The 18,326-nt window shown below is 45.3% G+C and overlaps 1 protein-coding gene across 2 annotated transcripts in view; it reads right to left on the reverse strand.

Annotated features, from left to right (window-relative positions):
* The window catches only part of Arhgap10 (Rho GTPase activating protein 10), a 252,851-nt gene that overhangs the window by 80,949 nt on the left and 153,576 nt on the right, over positions 1-18,326 (reverse strand). For both annotated transcript variants that reach the window (XM_032887504.1, XM_032887503.1), the window contains 3 exons: positions 14,264-14,322; positions 9,149-9,254; positions 7,514-7,673 (listed from right to left, as the gene is read on the reverse strand). In XM_032887504.1, coding sequence (XP_032743395.1) covers positions 7,514-7,673; positions 9,149-9,254; positions 14,264-14,322 — 325 coding nt within the window. The remainder of the gene's footprint in view (positions 1-7,513; positions 7,674-9,148; positions 9,255-14,263; positions 14,323-18,326) is intronic.

Consider the following 18,326-nt stretch of genomic DNA (forward strand, 5'->3'; position numbering starts at 1 on the left):
CCACACTCTCACTTTTCAGTCTGTGTGCGACCTGGAGGCCCGAGGACTGGTCTCTGCAGCTCCAATACTCCAGACACTTCTGCAGAGTATTTCAGGGTGGGCAAGAGCTCTGAGGCCAGCAAGCTTTACTCCAACCCTGCTCCAGACTCATCTCGACACCTGCCCTTCCTTTGCTCAATCAAAAGCTCACTCCTGGCAAATGGGTCGGACTTGTACTGACAATGCTTTGTAAGACATCAGAGAACCTGTCCTCTTTTATCGCAGCCCCCCTTCCCCCCATTTTCTGGAGCCCATGCCAGGGTTTTCTCTGAGCTGGGCACCCACGTACTTCAGAATGCCTGCTTCCCCCAGATCTTCTCTTCTAACTACCAAGTCCCCTGGGAAAGGACACCCTCAGAAGGTGCTCTCTCCGTGCCCTCGCTCTCAGCTACCCTCGGGAATCCTGTCATCGCTGTTTTCCTTCTCCCTGAAAAGTCTCCTGCACTGTGAGAGCCTTTTTAAAAGTCACGTCTGAATGCAAATCCAAAGCATGGAATGGTCAACACTAGAGACACAAACACTGGTGACATAGGGGACATCTGGAGAGTATTCTGTATGTGCCCACAGTTTAACATCCTGCTGATGACTGCTGGGAGTCGGTCATTTGCAATATGTGATACTAATTGTGAGGTATTAATTGTGAGAACACTTGAGCACACTGAATAAAACACCACACTGAATAAAACGCCACAGTCCTGGCGTCTGACGTGAGCACCGCTTCCCTGAGTCATGGCTGGATTACCCATATACCTGATCAATGCAGATGCTGGCTGAAAGCTGAAAGGTTGTTACATGGTATTGTTTGGGTCATAATGACAAGGAAAAGACACACTCCATGTACGTACACCCACCCCCGGAGCACTCTCCATCCTGGGTGGCTGACTTCCAGCATCCTTCCCATCTATCCTCTGTTATTTACGATTGGGGGCAGGGTGCTGGCTGACAGGAGGCTTATAATATGAATTTACAACAACAACAATAAAAACAGAGCATAGGATAGGAACGTCCAGAAATGACACAGATATTGACATTCTGCACAAAGCACGATCACCACAAATGATCTCTATTTCAAACCAAGAAAAGTCTCATACAGTCCTATCCTCGTTTGCTTTCTGTTGCCGTGACCAAACTGACTAAAACAAAACAAACAAAAACCCAACTCGGAAGGAAAGGATTGATGTGGCTCACAGGTTATAACCCGTCATTGTCATCGGGAGAAGTCAAGGAAGGCTTGACTTGGAAACCACCCAGCAACTTGCTTATTCAGCGACCTTGCTCACCCAGCGGAGGCCCGCATGCCTAGGGATGGCATGGACCACAGTGAGACAGCCCTCCTGCAGCAATTAACAACTAAGAAAATGCCTCCCGGGCAGGCCACTGACCAGCCGGATGGAGACAGCTCCTCAGCCATAAAGTCCTTCCTCCCGTGTGTAATCTGGCTTTGGATCAAGCTCACCAAAACCAGAACAAATTAGTAGCACAAGGCTCCTCATTCTAAATGCTAACATGATTAGTTTGAAAAAGCTATCAAGAAAATCGTCAACAAAAAGTTTTATGTGAACAGAGGTTTAATGGTTTCTGTGTATTCTGGGGTCTAAAGAGACTACAAGGTATAAAGGTCGATCCTAGGACAAACTCTATGACCTCTTATCTCTATGAGAATCAGTGGAATACTTGAGCAAACTGAACTAAATGAGGATCAGGTCAGCCCAAACCATTCCATCACACTGAGAAGCCAGCCAGAACCTGGATTACAGCCCTAATCCTCCATAACTGATTTGGTGGAGAGGCGTTATACAGTGCCAGCGCCATGTTTTTGCATTAATGTGAAAGTAAAAATCCCAAGAAAGACGGCCTAGCATTAATGTTCTCAGAGTTCTTTAGGATCTTCACTGGCCTTTGAATGGACAGTCATGTTGTAGACCTTAGTGCATTAAAATCTAACCATGGGTTCAATGCGCACAGGCCTGAGGTTTCATTTCCTCTACTGCTGTCTCTCTAAACAGCTCCTTACGCCCACATGAACAAGAAGCACCAACTAGATGCTCGCCCACGTGAACAAGAAGCGCCAACTAGATGCTCGCCCACGTGAACAAGAAGCGCCAACTAGATGCTCCTCAGTCTTCAGCACCGCTGGCCCTTCTGGGCCCCTCCCTTCTGATAGAGTTCCGGCTTCCCTCCGGCAGTACCGTGAGACAAGCGGCATCGAAACATAGAGGAAACCTATATAACTTCCTATTCCTACCTTCCTAGACCCTCAAGAGTTGACTTTTACTCTTGACAGAAAGGTCACTCCTACGGGACTCCATGACACCTGCCATTTCCCACATCTCGTGTCACATTCCCACTGGTATGCTTAAGGCCACTCTGACACAAGCATAGGATCTCTTAAGACTACTCTTTTATCACTGATTCTAAAAGCTTGATATTTTCTCAAGGACAGTGTTTGTATTCTAGCAACAAAGCACAAGGTGTCCGGCATCAAACACTCACAGTCCAAGCCCAGATACCCCCACCTGGTTTTGTCCCATGAACAAGCTCATCTGTCCCTGGGCAGTTTACATACAAATTTTACACCTATGGAGGTATCGTCACATACATTGAGGGAATCAGGCATGTGACCACGAGTTCCTGAATACATATGCTGGGAGCCAAGCCTACTTACACACCCTCTGTCTCAGGAGTGTTTCAGGAATGTCAGGCCCACTTACACCCTCTGAGAAACCTAGCCAGTCACCTGTTCTTATCAATATACCTGCAATTTGCAGTTTAGGGCTATAGGGAGGGTGGTGACAGTAGTGAAATCGGTCCTGGGTCCTGGGTGACCTTCCCGCCTGCTTATCTTTATAAGCCGCTGTTTTTAATTAAAGTTTGAGAGCTTGATCAGACCACAGACTTGCTCTCCTTCTTCGCGACTCCTGTCCCCCATTCTTTCGCCCTCCTCCCAGGTCTCTGCTGAACCCCTGCAGGCCGGGGCATACATACAGTTGGGCTGCTTGTTGGTTTTGTTCTTGTTTAGGAGGGGTACAGTACACAAGACTGTGCTAGGTAAATAACTACTCTATCACTAAACCAGTCTTGTCAAACTCCCTCAGCAAGGTGGCCTGGAACTTAATGCCCATCTGCCTCAGTCTTTGCATGCGCCATGCTCAACAATGACTTCATGTTTTTAGCATGTATTTTAAATGTCTGTAAACACAAAACCGCCAATTACAGTCAAAAGACACAAATTCTGTATTTTAATGAACTAAAAGCCAATCTCATGTCCTGAACTATTATCCTGCCTGCTGAGGGTGACTTTCCCTCAGATCGCCCAGAACAGAGTTCGTACAGGTTCCTAGGAGAGCCATAGAAAACAGACAGCAGATTCCGCTGAGTGGTGCCGTTCACCCTGGGAAGCGTTGTCTTCTTGACGGTGCCCTTAATCTACCGGAGCCCTCCCTCCAGATTACGTATACCTCTACTTGCTGTTACACACCCCAGTCGATTGAGCTGCCTGACTCAAGTTTACAAGAAAGTTTAAAGCCCTGAGCTGTCCTGAGAGCCTCCAGTGGCACACCCACCCTGTCGGCACCCAGCCACACCCCCCTTTCTAACCTCATCTCCTATGTCTTTGTGACATCTTCTCCGAGTAACCATCTCCTACCTTATGATATGGTCTTCACACCTACACTCTACAGGGCATCCAAGGAATGCCTAGCTTCTCAGGGATACTCCTCAACACACACACACACACACACACACACACACACACACACACACACACACACACACACACCCCTCACCCCAAAGCTGACATAGTCTTCCCCATGAAGTCCTCATCCTCAGCATGCTCAGTTTCCCATACTGTATCTCATGGCTACTTGAGTTTTCCTTTCCTATAACACGACTCTCATATTTAGCTTCCCCAAATCACACACATCTAACTCGCAACAGGCCCTCAGCAAACAGTGCTCTGAATTAATGTATGACAAATACGTAAAAGTCACAAAGCCATGGTTACAACCACAGTTGGAAAATCTGTGGGAGGTTCAGAGTACCCATTTTACAATGGAAAAACAATTTTCTGTCTTGCAAAGAAAAGAAAATACACACACCACCCTGATAATGTTTTTGGCCCAGGAACACTCCTTTTAAAACAACATCTTAATGTTTAGTGTGCAGAAGAAAGCAAGGCATATGGAGTGAGTTTCCTAGCAAGTACATATGGATTTTATAAGAACCAGCAAGGGGCTTGGAAATCATGGCCTCTGAAGCACAGGAACTTAAGCCTTTTCCTCACTCCAAGACCCAGCTGGAGATCTTCTGCTTCAATAGCATGGCACTTCCTCTTTACTTTGGTGATGTTCCTACACTCACTCAACATTTTTCCCAGGCCTGGGGAAGGAAAATAAGCACGGAGAGAATAAAACACCACCTTCAACTGCTGCTGCCCCTCCTGTCTGCTCTGTCAAGGGCACCATATGCACTGCTCTCTTCTGTACATTCCCCTCAGGCTGGGCACAGCGGTAATGTTCTCCTTCCTCACAAGCCTCCTAGCCTCACTCTCCTCTGCGCTTCTTATTCCTAAATGTCTGTCAGAGGAACTCAATCCCTCACTACTTTCAGGTCCAATAGAAGCATGTGGCTAGTATAGATACACATCTGTATGCAGTTCTCACAAACACTCTTGTCAGCAGATTTATTCTTCCTTAAAGCAGGCCCCATCTATGACATGCAGCCCAGTAAACTGTTCAGAAAAATAAAAATTTAAAACACTTTGAAATACACAGGGAAAGTCAGAGGAAGCCAGGAAGTGAGGAACTGCAAATGAACGCAGCCCACCACCTCAGCACAGCCACATTACCCCATACTTCAGCCTCGAGCCTCCCTACAGAGCCAGCCCACTTCTCTCCACTTTTCCTGGATAAGCATGGTGACCAACCCTCACCAAAGAAGCCTCTCTTTACAGCAATGGAACTGTCACAGAAAATGGCAACTGGACCAAGAAAGGGACCAACAGATCGTGGGAGCCCAGCCACAGGAGATACACCCACATCACAGCTCCTAGATGTAAGGCACAGATAACGAAGGAGGGGGTATGGGAGGGGTGAGGGCAGGGAGGCTGGGAGAGGCTGGAGAAGGAAAAAGAGTTGGGGAAGTGATGTAATTCTGTTTCAATTAACACAGAGAGAGAGAGAGAGAGAGAGAGAGAGAGAAAGAGAGAGAGAGAGAGAGAGAGAGAGAGAGAGAGAGAATGATCTCGGCACTTTTCATCTGTATAGGTTGTGTCCAGCCACAGAAGGGCAGAGAAAAACCACAAACTCGGTCGGCTTGGCTCTAAAATACTGTACTTCTGAGAACTACATGCACGGCTGCCCTCTTCTGCCTGGAGACAAGGACTGGTTCACCAGGGCTAACCAGAAATCTCTATGAACCTATCAATGCAGAGAGCCATCACCACATTCCTACAGAAACATCACGTGGTCATTTCCCCAGAAGAAGGGGTGTGAGTCCCCCTTACCCAAGAGCAAGACCCCAAGCCCAGTTCTCATAGATGAACTGCACCCGAGTCCCTAATCAAGACTGAATGTAATAATAGTTGAGTGACTGTCACGTTCAGAAGGTGGTGGTCTAATGATGTATTTTTCTAAATGTGAACAGTAGCCATCCTCCCTGGTGACTCAGTACATGCCAAGGCTCAATGGCAGTGTGACAGGACCATAAATGAAGGCATAAGTTCACCACCAGATGCTACCGAGACAGTAAGACTCACTGTCCCAAACAAACTGTCTTTACCACATCAGTAAAATCTGACAGACTGCCAGGATAAATACAAGTTTACGCGCACCAATGCTGCTCCAACAAGCAGCAAGTACCAGGACCCAGGGAGAGCTATGCTCTCAGCTGGCTCCAAGGGATTGTCTGTCTGCTCCGTCCTTCCCACTGCCCCATGGCCCGCAGGGTGTGCCAGGTTCATCAGCAATCACTCCCTGTGGACGGAACGGGTAGCATCAACACACAAAAGCATCGCTGTGCTCAATGGTCCGGCAGAGAGAAGCAGGCCGAGAGAGACATCGACTAAGAAAACAGCTGCAAGAATGGTAGGCTGAGGTACTCAGCCCTCAACATGACTGTCACCTACTTCCCAACCAAGCCTTCCAGTTTCATCGCTTTGTCCCAGTACCTGCTACAGGCTTGGCATATATTACAATTTTTAAGCACACAAATGAGCGACCGTTTGTCTTTACAGTCCTCACATCCCCTGCCTTACAGGCAACCACAGGGAGCTAGCAAGGCCATGAACTCTAGCTGACGGAAGAGGTGGGGCCCTCTAGGACTTCTTGAAAGACTCTTAAGTATTTTTAAAAGTCACCTCTTGCCTGAACAACACAACACCACCTAAGAGATGACTTTGAACTGGAAAGTCTTCCCCCAGTGCTCAGATTTGGCAGTGCAGGTAACAAGCTGAAGTTCTTAGGATAAGAGGAGAGGCATAATTATGAACTTTTAACTAGGAGAGGTCCGAAAAGGCTACGGACTTTGCCCCCACCCAACAGTGCTTTTTTGTTAAACTGTTTATGTCTTGTTAAGGGTAAAAGGGTGCCTCGCTCAACCCTGAGCACTTGTCAGTGCTTTTCTTAACAGGAAGAAACTTAGTCCTGAGGAAGGGGAGGAGGTGAGCAAAGGACACTGGGCACAAAAACCACCCTCTCATACACACACTGCCCTGAGTGACCCCAGCCAGTCAGCTGCATTCCCCGCGGAGCACACACTGCCATGGGGCAGGCTACACACTAGACACAGCCACACTCAGGACCTGAAGCAAATCTTCTCCCATGCTCTAGACTCAAGCTCTGTAGCTCTAACCAGAGGCAAAAGGGACACAGCCTTCTACGTAAGCGATGCTCCTGGCTCCTGAGAGAGAATTCTCTGACAGAGAAACGTGCCTTCCGGCCTCTTTCTTACCAGCTCCACGCTCACACAGCACTGCCATGATTCACCACGCTTCCACAGGCCCCGAACAGTAATCGTGCTTCCTAGAAACTACTGAAGTCATGAGTCCTTCTAAGTTGCCCCCTCCACAGGTATTTTGTCTCCATAGAAGGGAGACCAGCAGGTCCGTGGCTCCATATTACTTCCATTCACATTTTTATTTCCCTGAGCTAAAAAGCCCTCGCTTAACCAAGGGTATAAGGCAGGCAACTAACACATAAAATTGAGGAAATCCAAGGACAGAAATGAAAACAGTCAACTAATTAAGAAACTAAACTGTCCACAGTGGCATCTGCACTGTGTATTCACTTGCATCTGGATACAATGTTCATCAGTGAAGCAATGAGGAGACCAGGTAAGGATCAGATTCACAGAACTCCGGCAGAAGACAACTGAATGTCAAGTCCACAGCAAGCACAAGACAGGAGTAGACGAGAAACAAAGCACGCACGGTTCACAAGCCACACTCCCAGGTACTATCAAAGAAGAAAAGCGGTACCTTTTCGTGGTTTTCGATTAAGATTTCTACGACGATATTTTGAAACTTCAAGTCCATAATGGCCGCAACAGTCTCTTCCTGTGGTCTCATCAGAGTAGGTCCGAATACCACTCCTAAATTCGCCACTGTCATTAGATTCTGCTTCGAGTGACTTGACACACTAATATTGATTTAGAAGGGAAAAAAATCTTAGTTGGGTGGCCACAGTAATAGAGCACTCAATATTCTGTATCTGTATTTCCTTAACGTACAGACAGGCAGAAGATGCAGTGTCTGAACCAAACAGCAGCCAGCACACGCAGGCTGGTTTGTCCCCTCCCCCTGCCACCTCCCCTATTCCTGTCCTCCATTCCTCCCTTCTCCTCTATAACCAATCTCCACAGTCACAGGTTCCTTCCATGCTGATACTCTGATTCACTTCAGGCCTGAGCGTGATCAGCTGACCTCAGACTGAAGACCTGAGACAGGGAGCCAGGACAAACCCCTCACCTCAGCGGTCTCTCTCAGACGTGTGTCACAGGAATGGAGACTAGCACAGCGGGGGACCTTGCCAGAATGAAGGACAATTCCGTTAAGCTGTTCTCTCTGAAGAGAGACCTCATACTAGCTAGCTCCTTTCTAAGCAGCCTTTCTTTCAATGGCCGCTGTCATCATTTCTTACATGTATTCACTCAACATTAGACAGACAAGTGGATTTATGTAGATAGAAAGCACGGCGCAGCTGTCTTGAACCAAGGATTGGAAATAAAAATGGAATCTCCTAAATTAATCATAGTCCGTTTCACAAGCATAAGTCATGCTGCTTGTCGTTTCAACAAGTGTGTCTTACTCCACAAATCACAGGACATAGAGAAAAAGCAGCTGAGGACGCCCATCTTTCCTCAGATCACCATCCCTGTGCTACCACAGACGTCTAGATGCCAGGCAATTAGATCTGCTCCGTCAGCACACGCTCACTCCCTCCTTCTAGCCCTGCCGCTCGGGGAGCACAGCAGAAAGGTGCTCCGGGCCCTACACTTAACTCAGGATGCTCTCTACCGTTTTAACACGCCTTGTTCTTCTGCTAGCTACCTAGCTGCAGTCATTTTAACATTCGCTGTAATCTGTTTTTCTCCACCGAGCAGAGCCACCATTTTTCTTGTCCAACTATGTGTCCACTGGCACTTTTAAAGGGCGCTCCGTTTTCTTTAGAGAAGACACAAGTTCCAAACACCGTTCTTCATTCACATTTTACATTCACCAAAATGATGATTTTGGAGCTGCTTTTTTATAGACGGGACTGCAACACATGGGTGAACCCACTACTAGATTAAACGAACCTAAAGGACATGTTCAAAATCAGTGCTAGATGTGTTGGGTACCAAGCCCAATCTGCTAACAGACTCACAATGTGTTCATAGGACAATATACAATCAACGCCTCTCCCTTCACCAAGCTGCTGGCAGTGGCTTTAAGCTACTCACACAGCATCAACAGGCATTCTATTTCACCACCCTTGTCCAATACACAGAGTGGGCCAAATGGCCAGCCTGGTCCTCAGGTCTGGCCCCTGGGACTGGGGATACACGGCCAGCTCCACTAACAATGGCAGCACTGGTGGCACTGAGGGAGGGCTGATAGGAAAGAGTCACTCACTTGGTTAGGTGCTTCACCAAGATATCCAGCATCTCCTTATTCTTCTCTGGCAGTTTGTGTACCAAGAAGTGGATGGCACTGACACGGGATTCTGGGCTGCCACTTTCTATTTTAAGAAGGAAAAGGGAAAAGTGGTCAACAGAGTACTCAGAATCAAACTACGGTTTATAATAGTTTGATTAGGAGCTGAAGAAGGAATGAATTTAATCGCTGTGGGCAACTTTTCTTCAAAAGTATCTTTGTCACCACTCTTAAGGCCAAACTGTCCCTCCACCTTGCAAGTAACTCCCACATGGTTCCATGTATGCATGAGCTATGCCTTTCCCCAAGCATGCCTTCCCAGGGTTGGTGTTAAGGGCACAGGCAGCTCCAGTGCCAGCCCCCGATCAACACCTGTTCTCCTCAGCTCACAGCACACGTGTCAGTCTGCAGTCTTGGGTGAGCCACCAGGAAACAAGTCCGATATCAACGACAGGATCCTTTTAGCTACAGGCTCAAGTGAATCTCCCCCAAAATTTATGACCAAGTTATATCATTTAGGTACCTCAGAAACGGGCAGTTCTAAACTGAACTCATGCTTTATTTTGATGATGTATGATAACGCACGCTGACTGACTATACCTAACCAAGAGAAGGCACACAAGCCACATAGGAGCGTGCAAGGGAACGCCAGGGTGAGGCAGGGGATAAAGGGAAGGAGGGACAGAGACAGGGAGCCCCTATAGTGGACGGTGCTGGGAGGTCCAGAGACACAGGGCAGGAAGGGCAAGCACTGTTACTCCGACTTCTAAGGGTGCAGAGACAGCTGAGCTGTCCTCAGATGATTATAATATGGGTCTACAACTAGAATGCCGGCTTCATACCGATTATCAGTATATGAAAAAGGACCAGAATTTGTACCTAGGAACTACCTAGCCTGCGGGACACAAGAGGCCTCAAATAGCAAACATCAAAACAGTACAAGCAAAAGAACTACAGAGGCTTCATATTAGAAATCTACAGATGCCAATAAAGACTGTATAATGTTGAAGAAGATGATTAGTAAGAAGAATATAATCTCATGTCAATGCTTTTGAGTTTTAAATAACAAAATAAAAGCAGAAACACTGAAGAAGCAGTCATAGGCTCCATTGACATGAAGACTGTCAAAGACAGCAATTTTATTATCAAAAATTTAGAACTCTGAAGGCTTTGTGACAGAAAACTGCTGGCTTCGGAGCCTACCCTGGCACTACAAAGCAGCACCCTACAATAAAATTCAAGTTTGTTATTTTGGAATTCAGCACATAGAAATATAAGCTAAAGAGATAAGTTTCCTGCCCTCTAGTGATAGCATTCTTCACGTCTAACCACGAACAACATTTTAAAGCTATTTGAGAAAGAGTAGAGACTTCACCCTTATGTCTCATACTCCTCTTCCCAGGAACCTACTACAGTTCATTAAACCAAGCTCTCTCTCTCTCTCTCTCTCTCTCTCTCTCTCTCTCTCTCTCTCTCTCTCTCCTCTCTCTCCCTCCCTCTCTCCCTCCTTCCTTCTCTGTCTCTCACATACATACCTGTCTCTTCCTATGTCTGCTATTTTGTTTTTAGTTTTTCAACTTATACTGTTTTGACATCACCTCCTTCTATTAATAGGCACTTCTATAAGGTAACATAGACCTCCTATTCCAAATTTTTTCTAAATTACATTATTTTCCATTACTTACTCTATATGCACCTTACAGTATTTTCATTGATATCAGCTGACAAAGAATGAAAATGTTAACATTTTTTTCCTAAGGTACTTAATTGACCATACCCCAAATTCCTTCCCGTTATGTGCAAGAGTTTGCTGTGATAGGAAAAAAGAAAAATCAATTGAGAAACAACACATCAGCATCACCACACTTCTGTATCTATTTACTTGCGTAACAACAGAGACTGGAGTGTAAGCAAGCCTACTAGAGCTTAACAGAAACACACAGGCAGACAATGTAATGGTCTAATATGTAAATGCCATGTGTCAATACTATTGTAAGGAAGTTACAATCAGTAACCTGTCAAGCAGTTCCTATGGGACACGCCAGCCTCAGTCACCAAGCAAACATTACTATGGTCCTCCTGTGGTCCTCACCCACCTACGGGAAACAGGAGACATTGCATGTTTGACCCCTGTACTGACAATAATTCCGCATCCTTTCTCCTGTGTGTCCCAACAGAAGAGAATAGAAGGCTCTCGTTATGCAAATGCCATGCCCGGATGCTAAATTAGCTGCCTCTCATCAGAACTGGTGTGGTTACTCAGTGTGCTGCACAAGTAACCAGACCACAGAAAACACATGTGCAACAAGGAAATACAAGTGTTCCAGTTTGGGCGACCAGTGGGTAGACGGTTCTCAATACCTGATGCCAGGTACCAAGGATTAAGTTGTCTATCTCGTGCTAAGTCCAATGTGAGTCCAGCCCAACAGGATGGGTCCATGCTCACCATGGCCGGGTCGAGACTGTGGGCTACAGAACAGGGGCTACAGCACCAAAAAGGCAATCGGCTTCACAGAGGAAGGCTTCTAGGTAGACGCTATCAGCTTTGCACAGGTTAACACAATCCTCTCAATTCAAGACGTGTGGCTTGTGGGCTACTACCCCCCAAAGTATAGTGTAGCTTCTCATGAAGAGATACTTTAGTTCTGTTAGTAAACCAAATGAATGTGCTTAAAACAGTTTAAGACTTTCAATTCTGAAATTGAAAAATGCCTCTCACATGTTCCCATATTAATAGCTCAGTTTTTCTTTTACAATAAAAAAAAAAAGATATGTACTTTTTGTATGTAGTGAAAACATAAAACCAACTTCTTATCTTTGTATTATAAACTCACATTCTTGACAGAAAATGATAGAAAATAAGGCACTGAAAGGAAATGGCGTTGGGGTTGGGGATTTGGCTCAGTGGTAGAGCGCTTGCCTAGGAAGCGCAAGGTCCTGGGTTCGGTCCCCAGCCCCGGGGAAAAAAAAAAAAAAAAAAAGAAAGGAAATGGCGGAGGCCAGGAGCTGTCAGTGAAGGAGAGGAGCAGCATTCTCGTGTCCCAGAGTGGAGAAGAATCAAACACCAGCTCCTGTGCTGGGGTGAGGGGCAGCCACAAAGGCTGGCCGCACGGGGTCATTTTAGCCATCAACTGAGCTGCAGACAGGGGACCAAGCAAGGCAAGCTGTGTTCTTGCCAATGGGAAGTGATAGTTACTCACAATCCCAATTTACCAACCCGCAAAAGGAGGCTCCCTGTGAATGAGACCCCTCTGAATAAAGTGCATTCAGTACGTAAGTACATTGGCAATGCCAGAGGAACTAGTCCCACGCTCTTTCCCAAGAAGCACCGAGTGCAGAGGAAGGTACTCATAAGAAAGGAAAATGAGACATCAAACCCTGCCCAGTACACAGACCCCTAAGTAAACAAACCCATTAAGCACAAGTAGTTTCTCTCATTAAAACAGATTAGTGTGAGCCCTTCCAACTACAAGTGTACTTAGGTGCAAGTTCCTGCCTGTAACTCGGGAAGTAAGGTATTCCTTTACAATGGAACTGTATTTAAATTAGTATGCAAACCATTACATCAAGGCCACAAGGTCAGGAGAAAAACACAGTCCTGACCCAGCAGGTGACAGAGCCTCTAGCATCTATTAGATTCTCAGTAGCACAGCTGACTAGACCAGCAAAGCCCACATTTCCGGCTTCATTGCCTCCTGATGTGTAGGAACGTCTTCATCTGGTAACAGACATTTGACATCAGGTTCTGAACACTTCATCGTTAGTCACACATGGTAATAATTCTCACGACACTAACTTGTGGTGATTTAAAACCTCATTCCATAATCACGCTTTCTCCAGAATGCAGAGAATTCTAGATGCAAGCTGGCACACTTCGGCTTTTTCCAGGCTCTAAGATGAACACAACCTGAAACTGTCCTCCAAGTAATTTAATTTCTTTCTTTCGTTTGCCAAAAGTGCCACAGGGAAGAAATCAAGCATTTGCTCGTGTACTTGCCAAGGAAACCTCCTCACTTCCCTGATCACAGAATACCAGCTCTCTCTTTCGGAGTAATTCTGAACACAGCTGTATTCTGGCCTTCCTTTCTGTGTGGAGTGTAATGTGGCCAACACACCGATTCTTTCTGTAACAGCTTAGGAAATCTCAGGCTGGAGCTGGGACCTCACAAGAAGGTAACATTTAGAGCCATGATCAGGCTGCGGTGATACAGGACCAATGGGATTGCTCTAAGTTTTTCAACAGATTAAACTGTAAAACAGACCCAAGGGTTGTGGGGAGTACAATTTCACCCACTGTCGGTGCATAATCTATGATGTTCACGGGGTGTGGAGGTACAATTTCATCCACTGTCAGGGCATCTCTAAAAACCAATATTGCAAAATCTAGTCAGTGGAGTTCAGTTCTAATTTTACATAACGGTCTGTATAATCTGGAAGTTACTTAGTAAGTCTCAGCCTCAATTTCCTTACCTCTTAATTACTTGAGTATCCTTCAGAGGAATGATTAAACAGTATGCCCTAAGGACAAAAGCCGAGCTATGTGGGAGAGAATGCACCCAGTCTGTCTGCAGCAGGCAACTCTCTCCTCACGCTGCTAGCACAAATACTCCAGTGGGTACTCAGAAAACACCAAAGCTCAAGTTAAAGCTACCAGCCTTCTCTCTCAGCACTGCACCCTACACAATTCATTATCAAGTGGTCTGGGCTTGTGGCATTGTCTCCTAATGATCCTGTCAGTGACGTTCAAATAAATGTCTCTGTAAATGAAACCATCTCCAGGCTGCGGCATCTCCAAAACCGCCATCTCTCCGACCTCCTGCAAGCTCAACACTGGCCTATTCTGCAGTAGTGTACTGGGCCCTGTAGCTGTGGGCTATGCCCTGCAGCGGTGAGCTCAGGTCAATACTACGTATCTGAAGTGAATACTATGTAATTTTTTTGTTCACTTTCAAAAGAAGGAAGTGAATTCTAAAATGATCTCTTCTTTTAACACAGATGGCAAAACCATTAAGTTAAATTTTCATGTGGAAATATTTAATGTGTACACACCATCAACCACAAATCTGAGTCTTTGTATACCCACATAATACTTACTGGCCGGAACAATGAAGTCTCTATGTAACTCATAGGTCATGAGAGGCTCTGGAAGACTCCTGGAATAAATGAAAAAATAAACACAGCCCAATTACCAAACCAGGCCAGATATCATCTATAAATTTATTCACTAGTGCATTAAACAGTATATTGAACCTCTTGTGCACTCTGAGCTAACATGCCAGCTCTCCCTGCTGGATACCTTTGCGCACCGAAAGGAACGTAACCACAATGACCGCTTTACTGGCTGCTATTTCCCCTAGACACAGTTAACTCCTAACCAACCACAAATTCTTACCAGGTCTAAGTATACCAGGTTTCATATTTAATCTTGGAAGGTAGCTTTATGAACACCTAGCTTTGCAAGTGAATTAAGCAATATAGACATCATTTTGAAAGGCATCTTTAAAATATTGATATCGAAAGAATACACAGAAAATATTAAAAAACAAAAACAAAGCCTCTCTTGATATTTCTATTAAAATAACTGCATTTAGTTTTTATGCCTAAATACATACAGACCAGTGGTTCCCAACCCTTGTGGAGTTTCATATCAGACAGTTACATTATGACTCATTACAGCAGCAAAGTTACAGGTATAAAGTGGCAATGAAATAAGTTTATGGTTGGGGGTCACCACAGCATGAGGAACTGACTATATTAAGGGGTTGTAGCATTAGGAAGGTTGAAAACCACTAATAAAGAGGAAACATTAATAAAATTTTAAAAAAGAAAAAAAGATGGGTTTTGAGGTCTATGACTATGAAACAGGAAGACAAAATCAGAATGATGACAAGGTAATAACGTACACAGCATTTAGTTTTCTGCAAACTACGTTGTACAAACGGTAGCATGACGCTGAACTTCAATCCATGTCACATGTAAATACATCTTTGCCAGGCCAGGGTTAATAACTGCATAACCCCAAGAGAACAAGTGTCAGTCTGCAGAACTGGTTAGGTAGGGTACTGTGAGCATTTGAAAGGTTATAAACCCTGGACTCAGCATACATACAGAAGCACATGTGCACATGCGTACACACACACGCACACACACACACACACACACACACACACACACACACACACACACACACACGCACAAATACAACAAATAGTGCCAGGGATAAGAAAGGCTGTTCCACGTTGCCTCACTGAGGACAAACCAAGTGCTCACTCAGATCAAGCAACAGAGCTTGAAATAAATGAGCAAAGTCTGACAAGATTGCATGGGCCAGACAAACCCACAACTACAGGCCCAGATCTAAATCTCTCTGTCTTCACTGCCAACAGAACGAGTGGAAAAGAAATCAGCCAGGAAACAATGTTTGAGCAAAACTCCCACCCCCTTCACCCAAGCGCACAGCCTTTCCTTGAGTGACCATCTGCCCAAACACAGAGTACACAACAGACTCTGCAGACGGAAAATTGGCTCTGTAAGAAAAACCATACTCTGAGCTATGAAACACATCTTGGTCAACTTAAAAGTCAAAGGCAGCCCATTCTTTGATTTCAATAGAAGTGGAGAGGCAGAAGAGATGTTTCAGTGGGTAAAGTGTTTGGGACCCGAGCGGCCATATCAAAAGCTGAGTACAGTGCTACACAGATATCATCTGGTTTGTGGAGGCAGAGGCACGAGGATCCTTCGACCAAATGCTGACCAACTGAGCAACTAAGCTCCAGGTTCAATAGAACACCATGTCCCAAAACATAATGCAAGGATACCCAAAGTCAACCTCTGGTCAGTGTGTGTGTGTGTGTGTGTGTGTGTGTGTGTGTGTGTGTGTGTGTGTGTGTGTGTGTGTGTGTGTGAAACATGGAGACTTACATTTGAACATGTGAAATGGGACTTATTTCTAAGATGTACGAAGAACTTTAAAGGAGCAATGTTTTTTCTTAAACAAGGAAAAAAGACACTTCACCTAGGAAGTGGGTGGAGAATCACTCACACACCAAGAAAGTTTTGGACACTGAGAACGTTCACACAGAAAGAACACCGAGGTGCCAGCACATACTTAGCATAGCAACTAAAGTAAGAAAGTTGACCTCATTCATGCAGAGGTCGCAGAGGAAGCAGGACTCATGTATACTGTTGGTGGGGAACACGACAAACTGGGTCACATTTGGAAAAGCCAATCAGTTTCCAAACAGGTAAGCATATACCTCCACATGGCCCAGGTGCTTACCCACTAGGACTCATCCAAAAGGAATGAAAATCTTTGTTTCAAAGATTTATACACAGGCATTTAAGCAGCTTTGTGTACAGCAGCCAAGAGGTACAGACCACCCAAACACACATCAATAGATCGACAGGTTTCAACATGCCACAACAATTCTAATTATTCTAAGGAGAAATAAGTTTTTGAAGTACCCACTGAACAATTCCACTTATAAAGATCATAGTAAGGCAAATTAAGACATAAAGACGGAAACAGTTCCCTATGGATGCGGCCAAGATGAAGGAAGGCCAAAAGAAGCACAAGAAAATTCAGAAGGGTGATGGACAGGCTCAGTACTATTATGGTGATGGTTTCACAAGCGTATAAAAATACCAAGTGTATGAAAATGTATGCTACCCGTGATGCAGCTCACTCCAAATCAATTATACTTCCCAAAAGCCATAAAGGGTATATATACACTATCTCATTCATATATATACACACACACACACACACACACGACACATATATATGGTATACAAAAGGTATACACTATCTCACACATATATATGGTATATACACACATATATAAGGTATATAAAAGGTATACACTATCTCATATTATATATATGGTATACACATATATGTATGACATATACACATATATAAGGTATATAAAAGGTATGCACTATCTCAATGTTTGTATTAAATGATACAAATACACATGTAAGATTCATGAAGAAAGTCTATTTAAAAAACAAAGCTATATAAAAAAACGTTTGCAGACATGTTTCCTGCACATGGGTTAGGTGCCAGTGTACACAGGGACACAAAGTGTCCCTTTCCAAAAGCCACAAGCCACAGTGCAGAGAGCGAGCTGCCTCAGCCCCTCTCCCTCCCCCTCCTTTCTCTTATTCCTAACTAGGAACAAACTCACAGTGGCATCCCAGCCTCAAGCAGGAGAAAGACAGACAAGGGCCAGTTTTCAGGGGTCTGTTTCAAAGCACAGACTCGAGCAGAAATAGCAAAGGAGGGAAAAGTATCCCCTTTCACGGAAAAAAATTTGGGTGCTAGGTCATAAGAAAAGGAAAAAAACAACACGTAGCAACCTCGAGAATTTATGTCTCCCTGTCTTTTACTTATATCACTGCCACATGTCTAGCTGGCAATACTGCCTAAAAAACAAATATCATTAATGTTAGGGAAGCAGTAATTAAAGAAATAAAAAGATAAGTTCTCCATCCAAACCTTATCACGCTGAGTAGCTGCATCTCCCAGCCTCCCACTCGGCAGGTATTTAAGCCGCCTCTCTCTGCCACCTGTCAGATCATTTACCCACAGTGGTGTTTCCTTCCCTAAGAACCCATTCCAATTTCCACACTTAAAAGAGGTTATGTCCAGGTAAAGTCGCTTCACGAAAAACCTCACAATCTGCTTGGTTTTACCTGACGATGGGAAAGTGTGGCAGTGACACATCACTGGTAATGACACTGACCAGAGGGCAATCGCAGAGGGCTGGGAGCCAGGCCTCTCACGGAGGAGTAAAATGCTGCACCTCACTGACGGGCACCGGTTCTGTTTTGTTTTGGGACACAGCCAGTCTGCTTCCCTGCTTCTGCCGGGTGCTTCAGCTGCACCCCTCCTCTCCCTGTAGCTCTGCTCGAACCTCATCGAGGCTGGGAAGTGCAGGGAATACTCACAGGCAAAAGGCTGAGAGGAGAGAAATGGGGCTCACAGCTATGTCCTGGTGTTGTGAGTGACAGATGCTGGCCCTGGCTAGTCGATGGCTCCAGATCTCTGAATCCTTACCCCATCACATGCATAGCAATGCCTCTCAGGCCAAGAAAAGCTGTGGCTTTGGCCACAATTCCATAGGAAACCGGGAGAGTTTGGGGGGTAGACCCT

This window comes from Rattus rattus, chromosome 17, assembly GCF_011064425.1.
Source record: "Rattus rattus isolate New Zealand chromosome 17, Rrattus_CSIRO_v1, whole genome shotgun sequence".
NCBI lineage: Eukaryota > Metazoa > Chordata > Mammalia > Rodentia > Muridae > Rattus > Rattus rattus.